This window comes from Nicotiana tabacum, chromosome 7 (assembly GCF_000715075.1).
Source record: "Nicotiana tabacum cultivar K326 chromosome 7, ASM71507v2, whole genome shotgun sequence".
Lineage (NCBI taxonomy): Eukaryota > Viridiplantae > Streptophyta > Magnoliopsida > Solanales > Solanaceae > Nicotiana > Nicotiana tabacum.
This window is the reverse complement of record NC_134086.1, coordinates 138,317,203-138,339,920: the sequence shown is the minus strand read 5'-3', so window position 1 is coordinate 138,339,920 and position 22,718 is coordinate 138,317,203. Positions and strand designations below refer to the sequence as shown.

General features: G+C 35.8%; 4 protein-coding genes across 4 annotated transcripts; 3 read left to right on the top strand and 1 right to left on the bottom strand.

Annotated features, from left to right (window-relative positions):
* Positions 1 to 2,468: 2,468 nt before the first annotated feature.
* LOC107772270 (DNA damage-repair/toleration protein DRT102-like) lies at positions 2,469 to 3,654 on the top strand. The gene has a single exon (XM_016591768.2). It carries the CDS (start codon positions 2,878 to 2,880, stop codon positions 3,460 to 3,462), a length of 585 nt encoding a protein of 194 aa, XP_016447254.2. The 5' UTR covers positions 2,469 to 2,877; the 3' UTR covers positions 3,463 to 3,654.
* Positions 3,655 to 4,940: 1,286 nt separating this feature from the next.
* LOC107772271 (zeta-carotene desaturase, chloroplastic/chromoplastic-like) lies at positions 4,941 to 10,635 on the bottom strand. Its single transcript, NM_001325133.1, is given in 14 exon segments — positions 4,941 to 5,108; positions 5,614 to 5,778; positions 6,427 to 6,499; positions 6,614 to 6,742; positions 6,848 to 7,004; positions 7,103 to 7,145; positions 7,326 to 7,413; positions 7,565 to 7,809; positions 7,928 to 8,032; positions 8,403 to 8,476; positions 8,625 to 8,697; positions 8,928 to 9,062; positions 9,209 to 9,333; positions 10,449 to 10,635. Coding segments are annotated over 14 exon segments (1,767 nt in total).
* A 1,177-nt stretch (positions 10,636 to 11,812) lies between these two features.
* On the top strand, positions 11,813 to 13,172 carry LOC107772272 (nudix hydrolase 20, chloroplastic-like). The gene has a single exon (XM_016591770.2). The coding sequence runs from the start codon at positions 11,931 to 11,933 to the stop codon at positions 13,029 to 13,031; it is 1,101 nt and encodes a 366-aa protein (XP_016447256.1). The 5' UTR covers positions 11,813 to 11,930; the 3' UTR covers positions 13,032 to 13,172.
* Positions 13,173 to 14,720: 1,548 nt separating this feature from the next.
* On the top strand, positions 14,721 to 18,337 carry LOC107772273 (uncharacterized). Its single transcript, XM_016591771.2, has 8 exons — positions 14,721 to 14,877; positions 14,976 to 15,124; positions 15,225 to 15,331; positions 15,603 to 15,668; positions 16,386 to 16,468; positions 17,053 to 17,099; positions 17,757 to 17,835; positions 17,943 to 18,337. Exons 1-8 carry the CDS (start codon positions 14,734 to 14,736, stop codon positions 18,030 to 18,032), a joined length of 765 nt encoding a protein of 254 aa, XP_016447257.1. The 5' UTR covers positions 14,721 to 14,733; the 3' UTR covers positions 18,033 to 18,337.
* Positions 18,338 to 22,718: the final 4,381 nt, after the last annotated feature.

Sequence of the window (22,718 nt, the reverse complement as noted above, 5' to 3'; positions counted from 1 at the left end):
AAAATGTGGTCGCCAGAATATGTGTTTGGTAGTGTATGTCTTATATTTAAGAAAAAATCGACAAATAACCGAAAAAACCGACATAAACCGAATCGAGAAAAACCGACCTAATTGGTTTGGTTTGGTTCTAATATTTGAAAAACAGACTTATTTGGTTTGTTTTCTTTTTAGGAAAAAACCGATCCAAACCGAACCATGAACACCCCTACTAAGAATGGTTAAAATTTGTCAAACTATACACATAATGTCAAAACTTTATAGAATATACCTATTATATAGTGCATATTGTGGTTGGTATGGAGAATAACTTTAGAGTCTGTTTGGAAAGTTACCCGGTAATTAAAATTGGTGTAATTACTAAGATAGTAATTACACAACTTAATAATTACGACGATATATTATTACAATATAATTACGAGTGTATTGTTTGGTTGCACAACTATAATTATACAATTAGATTAAATTTTAAATGAAGTAATTATCAAATTTTAAAAGTTAATACAGCAACAACAACAACAACCCAGTATAATCCCACTTAGTGGGGTCTGGGAAGGGTAGTGTATACGAAGACCTTACCCCTACCCTGAGGTAGAGAGGTAAATTTTAAAAGTTAATATAATAAATATATGCCTAGTAATAATTTTTTATAAGTATAAATGATATAAGATTTGGTATTTAAGATGCATATTTTTTCTTGAATATACATAGTTAGTAATCATATATTTATACCTAATATTGTAAAAATAATTGATATGTATTTTCAGACTTAATAATATTTAGTTTAATTAATTATAAAAACTAAAAACATACGTTTTGTAATAACATCATGGAATGCATGTTTGATAAATTAAAGTAATATTTATAAATGTAATGTCATAAAATTATTCAAATATTTGACAAAACTACTCTATCAATTCTAACTAAAAATGAATAACATGCAATGTGAAATAACAAGTCAACTCTACTAAAATAAGTAATTGGAACCATAAATATAATACAATTTTAAAATTCAAAAAAAAAGTTTAATATATGTCAAATTCCAACATAATAAAAATAAGTTCCAATACAACTTAAGATTAGGAAACATAATAAGCTTATAGCTTCGTTCAACAACGAAATTCTACTTTAATGACATCACCATTATATGCCAAGTTTGTTAATGACTCATTATTTCTAATATTAGGACGTGTAGTTTCAAAACCTAGAATATTAACGCAGTTATGCTAAATGAAGAAAATAAAAAATAAAATATACAAGCAATTACATGGATTCACAAGAAGTAAGGGTGGAGAAATAAAAGATAAATAATGTACAAAGAAAAATATATTTTAAAATTAAAAAAAAAAGTAAAAAGTAAAAATAAAATAAAAAATAAAAATAAAAAGAAATTGGAAAGTAACCTTGTAATTACTCGGTGTAATCACCAAAAAATTCTTAACTTCCCCTTGAGAATTGAAAAGTGTGATTACACATTTTCAATTACACCCAATTCCATGCTGACCAAGTAATTATTTGGCCAGACAAACATGTCAATTATGTAATTACACTCAAATCCAATTTGCAGGCGGCTTTCCAAACAGGCTGTTACTGAAATGCAAGCTTGTGAATTTAGAACGTTTAAATTTACTATTTTATTGTGTTGCTTGATTTATAAATTCTAAAGTTATGATTGTTCTAAGGTTTGGAAAGATTGTAAATTTCAATGGTTATTGGTTTTATTATTTGGAGAGTATATACTGTAAGTCGCTGCCAAAAATGGAATTTGTAGAGGACTACGTGATAGATTCCATGATGGACTAAAAATTAGTAGGAGAAAAAGCACGCAGAACTAATAGTAGCATTTTCTAGAAAAATACAGAAGATATTTTCAAACCAATAGATATTTTCAAGTGACATTTCATAAAGTACACTTGTTTTATTTATTTTATTTTAATTTGATGGAAGTTTATTTGTTTTGGAGGAAAAAAAAGAGATTTTTCATTTCCCATTTTCCTAGTTCTAAAAAAGAAAGTTAACTTTTTTCTTCTTACCTATTAATTAATCCCTTGACATTTTTATTGCTGTACCACTATTGAAAATCGTAACCTATTAGACTAGTGGTTTTTTTAGGCACAAAGAGAAAGTTAACTTAATTATCTTTATCAATTGAATTAACTTCTTGTATATTCACATAAAAATTAAAGAAAGTCAACTCATAAAGAAAAGACGTTTAAATTAAATTACATATTTGGCCCGTCAACCAAAAATAATTACATTTGCTAGTTAAATATATAAAGATGGCCTAATATATGTGTATATATATATATATATATATATATAATATTAACATACAAAAACAAATAGCCCACAAAATCCGCTGTCGTATTAAAATGCGAATTCTCAATTACCTAAATCACGTGAAATCAAATTTTGGATCATGTGATCAAATCAATAAGCAGTATTAATATTTCCAACACATATATTCACAGTAGCTCAGCTCATAGCAAGTCAACGTAAGTCAAATCATTTTCTCCCAAATCTCCGATGGCTCAAGAATCCACAAAATGACCCTTGAAAATCATCGCCGGCGCCGATTCATTCGGCTGCAACCTCAAAGACACCTTAATCTCCCAACTCCGCGCCCTCAACATCGAAGTCGAAGACCTCGGCACCGACAAATACTACTCCGTCGGCGAAGAAATCGGCCGCCGAGTTAGCCAAGCCGCTAATAGTAACCCCGCCGTCGAGACACGTGGACTCGTCGCCTGTGGTACCGGTGTCGGAGTCGCCATCTTCGCAAACAAATTCCCCGGCGTTTATGCCGCCACGTGTCTCAACCCCGATGAAGCGCGGAATGCTCGTTCCATCAATAACTGCAACGTTCTCGCCGTCTCCGGCATGAATACTACGCCGGAAGTGGCTGCCGAAGTTCTCAAGACGTTTCTAGAAACACCCTTTAGGTCTCCCTGCCCGGCTTCTGGATCAAATCCATGGCCTGACGAAATTGATCAATTCTTGGAAAATTCGGTTACTGAAATGTCAAAGATCGGAACTTTGGTGCCTGAATCAGAAAATGGGGGAAAGGGGGAATCTGGGAATTGTAATCTATGTTCATTGGTAAAGGATAGAGAGTTTAAGCCAGTGGAAATAATGCCAGGTGGGTCAATGACAATAGTGAGGGAGAGTCCTACTTCAGCTTTTGTGAAGTTCACTGCAGGGAGTGTTGAGCCAGCTCATCACCATACATTTGGGCATGATCTTGTAGTGTTAAAGGGGAGTAAAAAGGTGTGGAATTTGAGTAAAGGGAAGAAATATGATTTGGGTGTTGGGGATTATTTGTTTACTCCAGCTGGGGATGTGCATAGGGTGAAGTATTTGGAGGATACAGAGTTCTTTCTTAAGTGGGAAGGGCAGTGGGATTTGACCTTTGATGAGGATCATGCTGCTGCAAATGCTGCAATTGATAAGGAAAAGGGGAGTTGATTGAGTTCTTTGTTGCAATGTTTTACTAGATGTGTGCTGTTTTGGTATGTCAATGTACTAGGGTCGATTTCCTTCCTTAAAATAAGTTGGTTGTGGTCTTTGACAGTTGTTTTAATCTTGTGTTGTTTGCTGTTCCATTTTCATCTTTAAATAAACAAGGAATTTGGTGTTAGGAGACTGTTTCTTTGTAAATTATGTTCCTGAATTTCATTTCCTCTTCTTGTTTACTTCCCCTTGAGATGTGGTATATCTAAACTTCATAGCAAACTTTTATAAAAAAAAGTACTGCAACAGCAACAAAATACACGGTGGAATCCCACAAGTGGGGTTTGGGGAGGGTAGAATGCACGCAAATCTTACCCTACCCTATCACGGTAGAGATGTTGTTTTCGAAAGGCCCTCAACTCAAGAAAATTAAAAATGAAGCAATAAACAGACAATAACAACAAGTTAATAAGACACGGAAACAAATAGTGCAACGTGCAATAACAAAGATCTAAGAATACAACGCTATCAGAATAGAGCCAATCCTACTGGAAATAATGACACCCCGTATAATAGCAAGAGGCTATGAATAGGAAAATACAAAACTAGTACTAATATTACCGGAAAGATTAGACGAAACTCTAAACTGCTTGTCAACTCACAACCCTAATGCTCGAACTCCACACCCTCCGCGTCTGCATAGTTGAGCACTTGTCTGCACAGAGTAACCAGCGTCTGCATAGTTGAGCACTTGTCTGCACAGAGTAACAACGTGTGACTGCAGCTTCACCCCTTTCTCTAAAAAGACAAGTTCTAGAGAATTTCTTATTTATCTTAAAGCACAATTACCCAAATAGAGTGAATGGTTACAAAGGATAATTACGTAAAAAAATCTTGATTAGAGGCAACCAGTTCAACAATGTATCTGTAGAACACATTTGTTTGTGCTTCAACAACCATGTTATGTTTTTCCTCTCACCTCAACATGATTTGCATCCATCCATCTCTTATGTGGTTTCCTTCACTTAACTGTTCACTTTCATTGTCCTCTCTGCCTCTCATGAAAAAACAACTATAACATACGTATTAACCGATACTTTCTGGGCGAGGGATACAAAGTATTCATCCTTGCCTTCAACCTCCTCTCTCTATCATGTCCGATCCGTGTTAGTTATAAATAAGTAATAATAATAAAATTTCATAAAAGTATAAGGCTCAGAGTTTCAGGTGTAATAAAGTTGTTTCTCAATGATTGACGAAGCAATAAGATCCATTTCAATAACCTGAAGGGTGACAGAATAGATACATCACTATGCAGATTTACTAATATTACATACTACAACATATTTGAACCTTTTGATTTTCATCTTGTGAACTCAAATATTAGAAGAACTCTTCCTTGTGCAATGCCTAACTGAGTTATGTTTGTATCTGCTTCTCGGATTAACAAAGTGGGGGGTGCTCTTCAGTATTCATTGGATGATTTCCAGTCATCAGACAAGACTCAACTCATCAGATACTGATACATCTTCAGAGATCTCGTTTGACTCAGCAGCAGCAATCTTTTTCCGAAACGCCACCAGCTTCTCGCCAGCATCACATACGTATGCAGAAGCTTGCCTACCTGAAAGAGTTGCCCCTTCCATGCTATCGATGTAGTCCTGAGGAAAACAGGCATTTTCACACAAGATGGAAGTTAACCAATGTGCTGTATCCTCAGCAAAACGAAATTATCGGAGGTAGTATTGCATACTTGGCTGCAGCTCATCGTTAAATTTCACATAAGACATGTGTACTATTTGGCATAAAGAGGTCCTGATCCAATAGTTTAAAGTTTCAAAACCTCCAAACTGTCATTAGTTACATATGAACTCTTCTTTTTACAACAATCAAGACCAAGAAGTTTCTTGTAACACTTTCTCAAAGAGACCATTTCAATCAGACTCGGATACTATCAATGCACAACTCGTAAAGAATATGCACTTCTATATACATAATATGATTTTCAGCCATCCACTTCTTTTTTCTGGTAAATATTGGCCAAACAGATATTAAACTTGACCTAAATCTTACTATCACTAAGATAAACTTTTTTCTTTGAGTAGAAGCATCACATGTTTAATACACGGATCAAAGTATTAAGAGTACTGGATAAAAGCAGACTACCTGTTTTGTATATGAGCCAGCAAGAAAGAAATTTTCCACTGGCGTCTTCTGATCAGGTCTGAATGGGTCTTTACCAGGTCCTTCACGATATAGGGATTGCCCAATTTTCACAACTGATGACCAGGTAACCTCAAGACCTTGGGAAGAAGGAAATAGTGCCAAAACCTGAAACCAAAATACCTTATACATTAAGGAGCCATTTGATTCACATCCTAGTTATCCAAGGGTTATAATGCAGAACACTTACTTTAAGGACACTTTTGTCGTTTAATAGCTTAATCCTCGTACTGCTAATACACGCATTCTTACTATATATTCTTCCCCCATAAAATTATACATAGTTCTCATATAACTTAACGCACACATTCTTATTAAATACTATCTGCATTAAGTTATATGAAAACTATGTATATAACTTAATGCAGATAGTATTTAATACCGCTAACCAAACGTTACATTAGTTATGAAAAAATTATTTTCTCTTATGCAGCCAACCAAATGCTACACTCTTTTTGAAAACCAAAGAAGTCTGCAAGGGCTAGTGGCGCACAGTTCGAAACTCGGTGGATAATAGGGCCTGCACCTCTTCCTCTCTCCACTTAATTACCAAGCTTTTGTTTGCAGTAGGTTTCAAACCCGTAATGTGCGCCTAACCCACATAACATGTGTTGCGCTCTTACCACTAGACCTTATCCCAGGCCCTTGCAGGTTACTCGGTTATTATGTATACTATATCATTTCCTGTTAAGTAAAATCATGTTCTAAAGGTTTTAGAGAAGAAGAAAAAAAGGCACGTATAAGAAGCTAAATTACCTGCTTTGACACTCTTTTTATGATTTCATCATTTAGTAGAGGCATGTACGGGTCACCTGGCGTAAGGACACATCTGAAGGCACCAAGATAGATCAGAGAAGATAACCAGAAGATTTAATCTGATCAGAATATCTATTGAGTTGCTGAGCAGCTTTCGGATAGTAAAGATAAGAATGTAATTCCTTACTGAAGCAATGAGCCTTGGCCCTCAATGTAATAATCTTCCGGAGATGCCAATGCAAGGTCCGCAAAGCAAGAGAAATCTGCATCTGGTGTATACAGGAGATTGTCCAAACCTGTAGCGCGCTTCAATTGCCTGGATTACAGAGAGATTCTTATCTTAACACACAGATATAGTAGTTCATCATACAAGATTTTCAAATTGAGGCAAATAGTTGCTTCTGAGCCACAAATGTATCACCTCGAACGCTCCAAGTCCTGCAACTCTGTAACCCAGCCATTGTATCGTAGTTGTACTGTAACAACAGGCACTCCAACCAATTTGTAAATGTTGTCAAAGAATTCCAATTCCCTCCACTTCTGAGGTACCAATCTTTTAATTCCAGGGACATCACATGCTGCAATTAGATATCAGCCAAAACAGTTTCAGTTTTATGCTATTAAAAAGGAGGGAAATGAGGGAAAATTCACATCAATCATATTGTTGATTACCAACCAGCGACATAGGCATCAGCTTTTACAATTTTCTTCTGAGTGGCCTGCACATAGACACCATAGCAGTTAATGAACACATCCACACTTGTAAAGCAGTGTGGCCTGCACATCCACACTAGTAAAGCAGCATGAAGTACTTATATATGCATAAAAGAGCCTAACATTTGAACATATTGAAAGATGTTCTTTTAAAAGGTGATAAACAGATGAAAGAAAGATTTTACCTTTGACATGGCAAGCCCGCTAACATACATACTTCCATCAGAGGATGTCTCATAGAGTACCTCTCTGCACCCCCACCTCAGATGGAACCTGTTAACAGAGAACAGATTCAGAATAAACTGAGCATAAGCAGTTCATTCATGAGAAAATTTTAGGCTGAAATCTGCTGGACCACAATAGCAATTTCAAGTCCAAAATCAGCTAATTCACAGTGAGCAGCTGTTTCCATATTTGGTCTTACCTGCCTCCCTTATCCAAGATGTACTTCTTAATGGGACCACTCAAATAAATGTCAGGAGAACCTTTAAGCATGCGTAATAGGGAAGCCTCCGTTTTAGTGGCAAATAATGCAAATATAGTGAGCATACACCGAGCACTGATATTGTCACAGTCAATGAATCCAAGAGCATATGCGACAGGATCCCACATCCTCTGGATGCTAGTACGCGTCCCGCCTTTAGACATAAACCACTCCGAAAAGCTTACCTGAAAGTTGAAACAGCTATTGTAAGGAACAAGTAGCTGGAGAGGACACATCCTTGCAGAGAAACAGACTATCTGACTTGTTAACAAGGAGGAGGGAAAAAAAGGAAATAACACTTACACTATCCAAATCACGTATCTGCTGCAATGCGCCATCTGGATCAACTAAAGCCCGCACCACTGGACTAAGGGCAAGAGCTACAGCATTTCTAGCTTTATCATAAGTCTGCATTTAAAGGGAAGGCCATGTTAACGACGATCACATTTAAGACGAGCATTAATCAGGGTTTGCAACAACAGCAACACAGAAATGACAACAACTGATATCTTCTCTCTTCTTTTTTCAAAGAAAACCACGAATTAATAATGGTAGACAACCAGCCCGAAGATCACTATTATACCATTCTACGGTCTAAGTGAACTGTTAAGAAGGGAGCTGATATAGGTGCAGAAATAAATGAAGCCAAGAGTCAAATGCCAAAGGCATGGTCATTAACACTGATCAAACCAAGGAGCTATACTGGACATTTTTTATTTTAGTATAAGAGATAGCATGAACTGCAAAATCAATTACGAAGAGGGCATTAGAATGTTACCTTTAGCTGATTAGTAGTCAAAAATGCATTAATTCCATGTAAGGGTGCTCCAACTGGAAAACGGAAATCAAGCTCTGCATTGAGGTATAGACGGTAAATTAGATAGTAACAGACCATGTTAACTTTATATATTGGAAGACATGTTCCTCTAGGAGTCATTTGTGAAAGCATTTTAAAGTTCCACAAGATGAAATATTTTGTGTCACACAAATAAAATCATACCCCCTATTTCACCCCCTTTATTTACAAATGTGTGGGTATGGTCCTTCACTAGCAGATTTTTTTCAGCACCCACCTACATCAACCAGGAAAAAAAAATAGAATTACTTAACTGATAAAGCTGAACAGGAAAAAAATATCAAGACTCCTTGCACTTTAATATCCATTGTCCTACTATCAAACGAAGTTTAATTTTAGGCATTAATGCACCTTAACTAAGAGTGAGCAGTAATGCAGTTCCATTGCATGCGCAACCACTTAGTAAGTAGAAATACAATAGAACTATGAATGGAGAGCTCTGTGCACCTTTTTCAACAAACGGAACAGATTATTATAGCAACCAAAGAACACATGCAGTCCCATTTCAATGTGGTTTCCACGTCTATCAACAAAAGAACCCACTTTCCCACCAATAAAAGGCCTCGATTCATATATATCCACCTGAAAGAAAGTAGAAGACATGAAAATTCCAGGTCACTGGGAAAAAACAAAGATAAAGACAATTTTTTCATCTTTTTGGTTAATAGTTTTGTTTCAAAGTGAATTGATCATAGCAATTCTTGAAAGGGGATGTTAGGCTTCTGAACCTCATGTCCTTGATCCAAGAGCTCCACAGCAGTCGACATGCCTGCAAGCCCAGCTCCAATAATAGCTACTTTCAGCTTTGGCCCTCGATAATGTTCAGGTTCAGGTGGAAATAGCCCTTTTGGAGCTGTAAGTTGAAAATTTGTTTCAGCAGCAGTACATTAACTTATATAACAGAGATTGTCCCTCTAGGTTTCCAGACACTATAAAAAGGGCGGCCCGGTGCACTAAGCTCTTGCTATATGCGCGGGGTCCGGGGAAGGACCGGACCACAAGGATCTATTGTACGCAGCCTTACCCTGTATTTTTGCAAGAGGCTGTTTCCAACTCATTTTACCTTATTCAGATAGTTCTTTTTCAAAATTTTAGTACAACTTGTTTATCATTAAGTTACGTTAAAAGTATATATCTCTGTCTAAAGAGAGAAGATTGAAATGATAGTGAAGTTCTTTAGTTTCCAACTTGCCTACGCTTTCTTGACATATCCAGTCCTAGACTGATCCTGCGAAAGCAAGTATACAAAAGGGAATGAATTATGCTTCTCACCCATTTCATCTTTTAATCATTCCTGCCTCGCCCTCTAACCCTTCTCCAACCTCAAACACACACATCTTTGCAGCTTAATTCAATCCGAAACCATTGTGGACCCTCTGACCTATGATTGCTCACTCTTTTATTGGGTTAATGGTTTGGATGTGATGCCTTGGCACTATTTTCCTTGCTAAGCAAAACTTCACATGAAATGCAAGAAGCCCTAGTTTGCTAGTCATTATTCCTTTTAGATGAAGAAATCTGTGATACAAAAGATTACAGGAAAGTACAAAGAACCATCAACCTCAAAGTGCGCTGACATCCTTAAAAATCCTGTCTTCCACTAGAACTTCTGAATTTACAACACAGATAAATAAGACCACCTTAAGTCAAATTGTCCAGGTTTAAAAGCAAGGCTCAAAGAGAAAACACAAATGTGCAATCAAGACATACACAAAACAACTTTTTTTTTAAAAAAAAACAAAAAACAAAAAGCTGATATCCAAAGCATCCAACAAAATACCAACAAAAAAAAATTAACCTTCTTGGTACCCACAGAAATGTTATCTTCCACCAAAATTAGAGAACAAAACTCAAAGACAAAAGACACTTCCAACCAAGCTATACACATAGGAAAACACAATTACTTAACACCCTTTTATAATTCAGTTTCAATATCTCAAATTAAATAGGGAAGTGGACAAACTTTACCATTTGTACTCATATCAGAGACCATGGAGTCCAAATCAGCACGAATAACTGACTTTCGAGTCACTAACCGGTTCGACAAACGGGGACCACGGAAAACCAAGAATCCAGCTGACCCATTTGGAAAAATATGTTTCTTTCCAGTAGCTGAAGTTGCAGGACAACAAAGATAAGCTGAAGAAGTAGCCATTGAATCGTGCTATACACAGCAAAAAGAAAAAAATGGATTTTTTTGTTGTTAAATTCCAAGAAAATGGAAGAGATGGGTAAAACAAGAAAGCATGAAGTGAAGGATAGAAAGACAAAACAAGAAGAAAGGGTATCTAAAGATTAAAAGATGCTATAAGAGGGAAATTTGGCAGATGTAAGATGCCAGCCAAAGGCCTTAATTGGTGCTTAAGTTGTAGTTCAGTTAGGTTCCGAATGAGAATTGGGTTGTTTATGGCTTTGGATTTTAGTGATGTGCGGTTGGTTATTGGATGAGACTGGAAAGTAAAAAGAGAGAGCCAGGCAATGGTGGTGTGTTGCCGCCACCACCACTACTAAAAAATATTATTAGTGCGCTTAAACAGAAAAAATATTTGTCAGTCCATTAATAAGCCAAGCCAAACATTTAGTTTGGGACGGTTTACAAGGATAAGTTTGGTTGGTCAATCAAATGTCACTATAGTTATTTCATAGTACAAAATTTCTTCGAAGCAACTCAATCTTGTCAATATCAACTCGATGCTCTCCCTAAGTTAAATCTTGACATAGAAGCTTTTTAGCCCCTAAGTTATTGTGTTATATTTATTTTACTTGTATTACTTAACTTAGTACATTCAATCTTATATTGAGTAACGATTAAAAAAAAAATATGTTGAGTAAAATAATTCATTGTATTTCCAGGTTAACAAAAGTTCGTTTGGTAGGGTGTATAAAAATAATATTAAATAGGGTGTATTAGTATGTTTTGTTTGGTGTATTAACCATAACATACATTACATTAAAAAAAATTATTTATTTATAAAAATAACATCCACATGCATGGGAAGTGATTTAGAAAAGGGTTTGAAAGGACAATTCTGTCTTTATATATGTGTCCATATATTAAAAATTATGATATTGCTAATGTCATGATTTACTATATATGTATTAGTTATATATATGGTAAAAAATACTACTACCAAATAAGATATTAATAATACCGAAATTAATATATTATTATTGTTTTCCTTAGTAGGTCCTATGAGTGGCTGAGCTAAAATTTTCATTAAATAAGATAAATATAAGAAAATAAACTCGTCGATGTATACGTATTTTAAAAAATAATTATGGAGCTAAACAATGGAGTATAATTTTTCCAACGGGCCTTGGGCGCACGTGAGGCACACCGTCCTACCAAACGACGGTTCACCTCTTTCTATCCTCACAAGTCACCCGAAATTTTACAATTGAAGCACAGTTTAGTTCAGTTTAGTTGAGGTGTGAACTAGAATTGTAAAAATGGGTTGCAATTACTACTGTCACTCCATTTCTCAGAGGCTCCCTCGCTTTATTTCTTATACCCCAATTCCAATTCCAATTCCAATTCCGTGTCTCAGATCCCCAATTTCCCCTTTCCGCTGCCGGCAATTACGTTCCTTTGCCATTTCAGCTGCCGGCGGCAGTATCTTCACCTGGGACGACGTCTTTCAACTCCCCGAATCTCCTCAAAATGACTCTTCTACCCTCTCAGCTTTCTTCGATAAAATCAAGCTCTGTAATCGCAATTCGGAGAAGCAATCCGAGTTCATGCCTTTCGTGATTGAAGACCAAATAATTGGATACGTACACCACGTGTTTGCTGATTATCTTAAGCCATTTCAAAATGTATTCATTTTCCCCCGAAATAATAGTAGTCAATATTGCACTTTACATCCAAACCTGAGGACACCTGAGGATCGAACGAAAGCTGTAGCAAATGTTGTGAAGTCATTAGGCGAATTAATTCCAGGCATAAGAAATGAGTTATATCCGGTAGTTTCATCTTTTGGGGAACCAGTATTTTTCTCGCTGGAACGAGCAGCTGCGCCGTATTTTGGTATAAAAGCTTATGGGATTCATATGAGTGGCTATGTTGAGAAAAATGACCAGAAATTTTTATGGTTAGCGAAGAGAAGTCCAACAAAATCCACTTATCCAGGAATGCTGGATCATTTAGTAGCAGGGGGATTGCCACATGGCATTTCTTGCGGGGAGAATGTTGTTAAGGAATGTAAAGAGGAGGCGGGGATACCGAGGTCTATTTCGCGTCAAGCTGTGCCAGTTGGAGCTGTGTCGTACGTTGACATAGAAGGATATAGGATGAAGAGAGATGTCCTGTTTTGTTATGATCTTAAGCTTCCTGCTGAAGGCTTTGTTCCTCATAATGAGGATGGGGAGGTTGAAAGTTTTCGATTGGTCCCAGTTACACAAGTTGCAAATGTCATTAGAAGTACATCGTTTTTTAAAGCAAACTGTAATCTTGTCATTATTCATTTCCTTTTCCGGCATGGGTACATCAGACCAGAAGAGTTTGGGTACCTGAGGCTACTGCAGAGTTTGAGAAGTGGATGTTGCTCTTAAGTATAGTCACATGAGCAGTTATGTGTGACTATGAGCTCTGTATCGAGGAAAGAACAAGAAGGAAAAAAATAATAGGCATATCAATGTATTGTGTGTGCCAAATTCAATAATATGTTGACGACCAAGTTCGTTAATTGATCTTGAATACCCATACTTGATTCTTGAATATTTGAAAAGTAACCCTTTTGTTATTAAGTTCCATGTCTAGCAATTATTTACGTTTGGTTGGATAACTAGTTAGCTCCTTCCATTCAGTGTAACAAGATTAAAGTACCTCTGCTGGAAGTCCACTTGATTTTGTCCTTGTTATGGATTGCAGTAAACTCAGACTTGATCCGAATTAGAGTCTAAGGTGGTGAGAGTTTTATCTTTGGATAATAAAAAGAGGTCTTTGTTATTGTGCAGTTGCTTGAGAAAACTGACATTTCATGTATTACTTTGATGTATGGTGGATAACTTTCTAAATTATTGCAGACATTTCTATGAAATTTGACTAAATGGAACTCAAATATCCATGTATATGCCCATATTACATGCCTTCATTGTGGCATTGGTGGGCTTTGCTTATGTTTTGGCTTCCTTTTGGGAGAACTTGGCAGTCAGGATTTGCCTATATCATTGACTTTGTTGTATTTAACTGATTCTGTTGTCTGAAATGATTGTGCAAGTTGGTTTTAGTGTAAGTGTTATTTCACTTTGATACTTCTTTTTGTTCAACTGTTGCAAATCAATTCAAGGCAATAGTGATGAGGCTATGCTAATGTATCAGAGGCTATACATGAGGGATAAATTGTATGTTCATTTCATTGTGGAATTTAGAGATTCGCTGAGCCCATAACAGGTGAAGGCTCTAGAGGGTAGTTTTACCTCCAAGACCTCAATCACAGTACTCAGACAAGGAATTGGATGAGTGTGAGGAGACTACATTACATGATGTTAATATTGAGGAGGAATGCAAAGCAAGCAGCAGCTCAACGAGAGACATACAATGAGGACGAGGGGATGCATCGTGATTTGTGGAGCACAGAGAATACTGAATACAGTGTGCTCAGCAGTAGCATACTTCTCTAAAGAGGTTTTGGTTGAAATAGTTGATTGGCTTTAGGGAGGGCGAGAAATAGTCAGCCTTGAACTTTGCTTCTTGCTTTGTTTATTAATTTTGTATCTGTTGTTGTTTTGCTCGGGAAGTCAAGACAGCTGCTTTATTGAAACAGAAATAGATGTATCTTTCCAATTCAGGACTAATGGATTACTAGTTTTCACGTAGCAAATGCTCTTTTGCAAGCTAGATCGCTTTATTCTGTGACTCTGCGTTTGGACAAAATCTAAGTTGAATGTGAAAAAAAGTGTGAAAATTATAAGGCTTTGGTAGTTGTATTTTTTCTCTTCTTTTTTTTTTTTTTTTTGAAAATTGAAAATTTGTGACTAGAAGTTGAAACCACCTCTAAACAACTTTTGAAATTCAAATTATTTTTCAAAACTTGTGGGGGGAAAAAATCCATTGACAACAATTACCTCAAGCCCGAAATATTACGATGTTTTCGACAAGTTGTCTTTTTTAAAAATATTTGACATCGCAGGAAACAAGAAATCATCTTGTTGTTTAAATTAGTAGAATATTATTTAAGTGAGACGTTTTAGGAAAGATAAATTGTACTTGTTGAAGTGTGCAAAAAAGTAAATAAAAAAACTTAAAAACAGAATGACCAGTATAGTAATTGTCATACCTGGCCAAAAATATATCCAATGTGGAGCACTACAGAAATTAGTGAGTGGCAAACTGACAGGTAGGGAAATGGCGGGTATGTGTTGCTATGGAAGGCTTTCACAGACCCTCATGAACAAGGTTGGTCAAAATATATAAAAGTACCATCTTTTTTGGAAAATCTCTGCTCCCCAAGTTGATCTCTTGCAATTATTGTTTTGTTTTTTCGTTTTAAATAGAAAGTACAAGGTTTCTACTGCTGCTCCCCTGCACCAAATAATAACCAGAAGATGAAAACCCAAACTCCAAAATTCTTGAAAATTGCTGTTACTGGTGTTACTGAACTCCTTAGGCTCTTCACCTTCTCCTCACCAATTAGACGAAACAGGTTATTGAAAATAACCATTGGATGCATTTTCTCAAATTGGGTAAATTAGTAATTTCAGGATTTCATATGCTTTCCTGAATTAAACATAATTTTTTGACAGATTGGAGATATATGATGATGAAGTGGCTGAAGAACCTTTGGTCTCTAATGTAGAAGATGTCCTTAAGATTATCAAGTCAGATTATGAGAAAGCTTATTTTGTTACAGGTATCCTTGTTTATCTCTTAGTACTATATACTTCCCAAATAGCTGCAGTTTCTGAAGCTAACATGGGAGTATAAACATAATACATGGACTTTAGTGAAGATTGAATAAACATACACAAAAGCTGTTTGATTAAAGTCTTGATGTGAAATGTCTGTAGCAGAGATTCTTTTCTATTTCCTGATTGTGAGTAATGTTCATTGTTGTTTAAGCTTATTTATGTGGTTAAAGATAAACTGGTTTTTGGCTGATTTAGAGCTTTCATTGAATCTAGGACTCTTCACCAGTGGAATTTATGCAGAAGACTGCATCTTTGAAGATCCAACTATAAAATTCAGTGGTAAGGGGGATTAATTTCAGTATCTGATGGCACAGTATTTGATATTTGCATCACAGTTGTGGGTACATCAAGGAATTTACTTGCTTATTCCTAAAATTTTGCAATCCACATTTACTTTTGTAAGAGAAGCATGTTCCTCACTTGGTGTTGAAGAATATTGGAAAAGTATTAGGCTGTTCGATATATTGCCTTACACTCTTGGTTGGATGCTGATATTCTTTCACATAGTATCATAGATAACCTTTAATAAACCATTCCTTTCACTAGTAAGTTTGAGCATCAAGCCGTGTGTGAACCTTGGGACTAAGATTACACATACAGATCGGTGCATTTGGAGATTGCATAAGACTTGGCCAGACCATCTATTCATTTGACCTCCTCTAATTTTATCCTCTATGTGTACTACTTGCACATTCTGTAATACTGAATTTTTTTTGGTTCGCATAAACATCTTAATTGTTAGATAATATCACTGAAGTTATTGTGTATGTGAGATGTTCATGTTGTAATATCCCTTGTTTTTGTCTCTTTTATGCTGTAGCTATTGCTAGTGTCAGTAATCTTGGCATCTATCTCAGTTTCTGGACTAGCTTAGGAGTAGTATGTTCCATTCGATTAATATCAACGGGAATTAACAATCTTTCAGAGCTAGAAGTTTACTGGATTTAACGACAAACAAAAAGATAATGCATCTTATCTTATAATTTTGTCATCCAGGAAGGGACTTGTATTCCCGCAACTTGCAATTGCTGGTACCATTTTTTGACAGTCAATCAATCAAGTTAGTAAAGATTGAGAAGGTAAGTGCTTCCAGTTCATTAAATAGTACTGTATAAAAGAATAAAAAGATAAAAACAAATAAATCCAAAAAAAGACTTAAACAACTGCTGAATGCTCAGTGGGCAGATTTAGCCTTAAAGCGCTTTTTTGGTATTGTACTACTTATCTTGCATGTTAAGCTTCCACGTATCTCTTTGTCACCGTCCTCAGTTTTATTATCCACTCCAAAAGTAGGAGACTACGGGCAGTTCTGGAGGATGATTACAATTCCACAAGTGAAATATACAAGAGCTTCATAATACCAAATTATGGCATTTTTTCGTCTTGACTCATGTGTCCAAGTGCACATCCATTCTTAAATGATTATGAAGCCACTTTTTGGTAATAACCGTGACATAGTCATTCAAATGTGCGCAAACATTCTTTTACAATTTTTATGATATGTTGTTTCATTAGTGCCCAACTTGTTTGGAACTGAGGCATAGTTGTTGTTCTTGTTATTGTTGTTGTTGTCTTCGTCATTTCTTAAGTGCATTTACAATATTCAAATTTTCTTTTTTCTATCAGGGGCATTTTGCTTAATGCTTATCTGCCTGATCTACAGGGTAATGATTCTGATGCAGAGGTCATAGTGGCATACTGGAAACTGAGGTGCTTGGTTCTATTCTCATATTTTTGGTAGTGTAAAGGCTGAATATTTGCTTACACGGTTTCATTTACTGCTCTCCAGCTCAAAGCATTTGATGTTTGTTTCTGTCAATTATGCATGGTTGATCCTGATAAGTGATTAAATTTGATAGATTCCCGAGAGTCCAGTATACTTAGTTGAGAAATTCTCTATTGGAGTTGATTATTATCAGACTATTTGTTTACATAACTAAACCTGCTTTGAAAAGTTTAGTCATTATTGAACTGAATTGTGGAAAACCACTAAACCACATGAATGATTTCACAAAAGTTGCTGCACTTTGTCTTCATTCATCAACAGACATCCATTTCTGTATTCTTACAAATTGCATCTAGTGTTTTAGTATTAGAGTTATGCTCCCATACCATTTTATCCATGTATGATAACCATTGGATTCTTCTTCTAGATATCTAGGTGGAAGTTCCACAGTTGCCTTGACCCTAATTTGGAAACCTGAATTTCTCTTTGATTTTATGTGAGCAGAAACTCGTCCAACCTGGCCAATCTTTAGTTTTCAAGTTCCCATGAGAAAATGAAATATTTCTGGATGTAAAAGAATACCAGAATTTTCTTAGGATTCTTATGATCGTACACATGCTGATATTTCATCTGACTTGTAGAACATCCCTCAAACTTCCATGGAGGCCTCTCATCTCTGTTGATGGAAATACAGTCTATGTTCTAGATGAACAACTCAAAGTAAGTAGAAAGAGTTGATATCTACAATTCAAAAGCTAGAGCATAAGGTGTAATTTTTCACTGAGCAATTTTCTTCCCTCGTATTGATTACTCCTATCGCTAAACAGATTGTTAAGCATGTTGAGAGCTGGAACATTTCTGCTCTTGAAGCTGTTGGCCAGATTTTTACGCCTGGTTTGAGGAGCTCTGGTGGTTGAAAACTCTACGGAGGAAGGTTTCTTAGTCGAGCAATATCTCTAAGGAACTCGTGAAGAATCGGAGTTTTCTATTTGCGCTTCAACCCAGCATGTATACTCTGATCTCTTAACCACATTACATTTTAGTCAGAGCTGAATTGAAAAGACAGGTATATAGGTAATAAATAGGTAAAGTGATTTTTCTTTACATCCATTTATCGTTTATTTACTCGTTTTAGTTTATCATTTATTTACGTCAATTTGTCTTGTACATCATTCTTGTCTGCAATACTGGTATAAGAAAATTCTCAAGGAGACTGGGCTTACAAGTGGTAATGGTAGGCCATATAATTGTGTGTTGCCGTCTTTCGATTAATTTTGTATTTGAAGATAACATATAATTCAACCATGGTTATGCATATCTTTATATGATTAGTAATAAAGCAAAGAAAAAAAGAGATTGATGTATTTCGGTTTTGGTTCTCGTATGTTTCATCAGTGCATATTTACCATCAATTAATTAAATGCAGTTTTAGTCCAATCACTGACTGAAGCTAACAGACATCATCTTCTAAAGAAAATGGCCTTGTTTTAGGTCTACCTAGCCTAAACCGAAGTGTAGTGCGAATCATCATAATTTGTGCCATCATCTTCTCCATTTTTGGTTTGCTTCGCTTTCTTGTTAGATTCCTCTTTAGACCTCCAAATAGAGATCTAGATGGTTTTAACAAACCCTTCATTGCTGTGATAAGCTCTTCCTATTGTGCTTTCTCTGTGTGAATTTGATCCTGTAGATAAGCTTCGATTGCTCCTAAAGCCCAGCCACCACCTTCACATGTAATGTGTAAATACATGACTTGTGTCGTGCTCCACGTGCACTCTCTGTGAATCTAGTTTGCCTCATTTCTTCTCCAACCTAGCTTCTCTTCTACAGTTATTATCTTGAATTTGTCAATGATAGTTCAATCCTAGTGACTTGGTAAGAACCAATTCAATTGAAAGAGCAAAAGTTTATCAAAATCCTAGCAGAAGAAGAGGAAAATCAGCTAATGGCAGTGTTAGAAGTAGACATGCAAATCCAAGCTGATTTTTCCATGGGCTACTAGCTAGGTGATATTTCACATGATCAGGAACAAAATTACAGGTTGCTCTGTTATTACAATTTAATACGAAACGAAAAAAAAAATCAGTTAATCTCAATCCTTCCTCCATGCATACAATAACAAAGAAAATCCTCCAGTACTACTCCCACTTGATTTTATAGATGACCATGAACTCCTCCCACATTCACTGCTCTCCTCTGCCCATTGCAACACACTAGAGCACGGCGGCGATGGCGACAACAACAAAGAAACCGACGGTGGTGCCGACATTGGCCCGACCGTCGCCGACAAACTTTTCCTCATCAATTTCTTCTCGGCGCCACCCATTTCAGGCCAAATACCACCATCACCTACTTGGAACACAAAAACACCATGTCCATGCCCAAATTTATTATGATTGTCACATTTATTGTTATTTACCCAATTGAAGACATCCCAAAAAAAGTGTACCTCCACTTGACCAACTAAAATTTTTTCATTGCCCCTAAATTTCCACCCAAGTCTTTTCACTACAAGACTTGTTTTCCCATCCACTTTCACTTTTAGGACTCCACCCCCACATTCTATCACAAATTCATGTTTGACCCCCATAATACGCGCCCGAGTAGTATAACTCCTACGTCCAAACACATGCTCTCGCCTCGACAACAAAGTCAGATCACCCGAGCAACAGCCCGAGACCAACCTAGCCCGGCCCGTCAACTCCGTTAGCATATCACCAAGAAAAAACTCCAATCTTGCATTGCAGGTGATTGCAATGTAAAAACACCCTTCAGGATCAGCTGAGTTTTGATTAAACTTGGCATGTGTGAAGTCCCAATAGATCTTCATTTTTCTATGATCACGTTGGATCGGGTGGATGGATTTGGATCCGGGCCGGGCTTTGAATAATGCAAAGGAAGATTGGTGAAGAGGAATGGTGATAGAGAAAAGATCAGGTGCATGGAGTAATAAAGAATGAGAAAACATGTTCTTGGACCAAGTGAGTGTAAGATAAACTGGTGAGTCACAAATCTGAGCTTGGTAAATACATGTAACAAGGTTTTGAGGCACTTGTGAAGTAGTAGTAGTAGTAGTGTTTAATGAATGACCAGAATGAGGAATATTAAAACAAGCAGGAATCATATTTTTCATCCTACCACCAATATGACTTGTAAATGTTGGAATTAATTCAAGAATGGGAGGATTTTGCTTAAGGGTAAGGATACTTTTATGGTATGTTTTGAGGTGTAGAAGAAGATGAAGTTTCTGAAAAAGTTAGACATAAGTGAAGTGTAATGATGAGTACAAGGAGGGATTCTATATATGAGTTGGGATGGTTTCATGTTAGAGCTAGCTTGATTGGCGCCATTGAAAGAGAGAGAAAAGCTATATATGATTTGCTATCTTATGAGTATTTATATGTATGTGAGCTGGGAGGCATTAGCAAACTTCAAGACTTAAAAGTCACCACAGCAGGTAACACAGACTTGGTTCTCTTCTTACTTTATCCTCTTCTTATATATTATCCTACATTTATTTAAATGAAAAGGACAACTATTATCCCATGCCTAATACTTTCAATTTTTTTAAAAATAAATTCTTTTACATTGGAGGAGCAGGAAGGGAAAGTGAAGAGCTACAATAAAAAATGTGAAAAATCCAAGTACTCTCTAAGCTTCAAGTGTTATAAGCTTTTCCAGTTAGTTAGAAGTCAAAGTTTAGCTGTGAAATTTCTGATTTTCAAATCAAAGGCTGGCTTCCATAGTTCCTGTTTGATTTGCTAAATTCCAGAAACAAAATTTAATTTGTAAAGTCTATGGTCTAAGTTGGTGGTAGGACACAAATGTGAAGTTATTCCCCAACAATTAGAGGTAATCATGGGTAAAGTTAGGGAATTGGGTTACAGCTATATATGGTCTAATATAGAGTCTGTCCTTTTTTATTATAAGTATTATTGAACACATATGTTGAATCTTATAAATGATTTAACATCTTATAATGCATTTCCAAAAGGAAAGGCTCCTATTATAGGAAAAATACTACGTAGATTTTAAGATGTCATCTTCTTCTTTCAGAAAGAAAGTTTATTTAAACATAAAGAGAAGTTTATTTTAAGATGTCATCTTCTTCTTTATTTACCCTCATGCAGCAGCAGCCAGCGACGCATTCTTTGTCATACAACATTGAAAAGTACTTTGATTATTTCAAATCAAATGTGACCTTTCTTGTTAAATATACCCTCTATACTAATTAATGCCGATATGATATAGACAAAAGGGCCAAAATTGCGTGAACTATTGAAAGACAGCATAATTATACCCTCCATTTGGTTTTGGTTTCAAAATTACCCTCACTCTTAGCTCATTGGCTCAGCTATGCCCCTCAAAATTAACAGTCTGCATTTATGATTTTAACCCATTAAAAAAATATTTCCATCCTGATTAGTTTTGTGAATTAGCAATCCATGTTATATTCTGCAAAAAAAAAAAAAAAAAATCGCAAATAAAATTTTCCCGCTTTTACTCTCAAGAAATCAAACAATAACATACAGACTTATTTATTTTGCTTTTTAAATTGAATAAGTCTAATATTTTCATCTCCTTGCCCTCGGTGAGTGGAAGTACAAAGACGGAAAACTCAACCTAAACACAGAAATGAGCAAAATTTACGCTATATAAATTCCTATATTTCATGTATCCTTTTACTTTACCTTGATATAATAAAAAAAAAACATAAAGAAGAACAATTTTTCAGCCTCCTTGATGACTTAATCAATAAACTAGCTACCAAAAGAGCAGTGGCAGAATTAGGAGTTTTATCAAGGAAATTTAACATATGAAGGAGCGAACACATAAAAATTCAGCGCCCCTCTAGTAAATATAGAGAACACCGATGAATACTATCACACTACCCTTGGTAGATATTTCAAATTAGAGACTAGGGTCAATTCTGGAGGTCATAGAAATTCGTGATGTTAACAACATTCCTGGCAAAAGTGCTACGCATCTCAGTCTGAAGAATAAGGGACATTGTGCTGAAAAAATAATCCACTCTGCAGCCTTTGCGAGAGACATTATCATTACCCTCATAAACCTTGAACAGTGTAGTTTTTGTTTTTCAAACGGAAGAAATATTTTTGATTGATTTAGCTGCTCTAATTATAGAAAAAAAATCTGAAACAAATTGTCAAATAACCTGGACGACACAAAGTAATCCACTTGATCAACATTCAACTTCCTTATTGCAAGATAAGATTTTGATAGCGCTTCTCTTCATTTTCAATGTTACTGAGGGAAACAACATATTTTGCCTAATTTTTATCGCACTTGGATTTTGACAAATTCACTTGTGAAAAATTACTAGGTTTCTTGTTGTTGTTGTTGTTGTTGTTGTTTTACTTAAATTTTGACAAACATAAAATAAGGATTTGACATGGCGTATATGTTCATAGTTCGATTTAAGTCAACTTTAAACTTAAAGGGAACCAAACTGATTAGGTTGTATTTACCATATACATATATCGTTCGAACATAAAATCAATATGTATGATTGTCTGATGAATAATTGAAAATACATCTTGAAGATTTAGTTCACGTTACCACACAATAATTTTCCTCCGGGA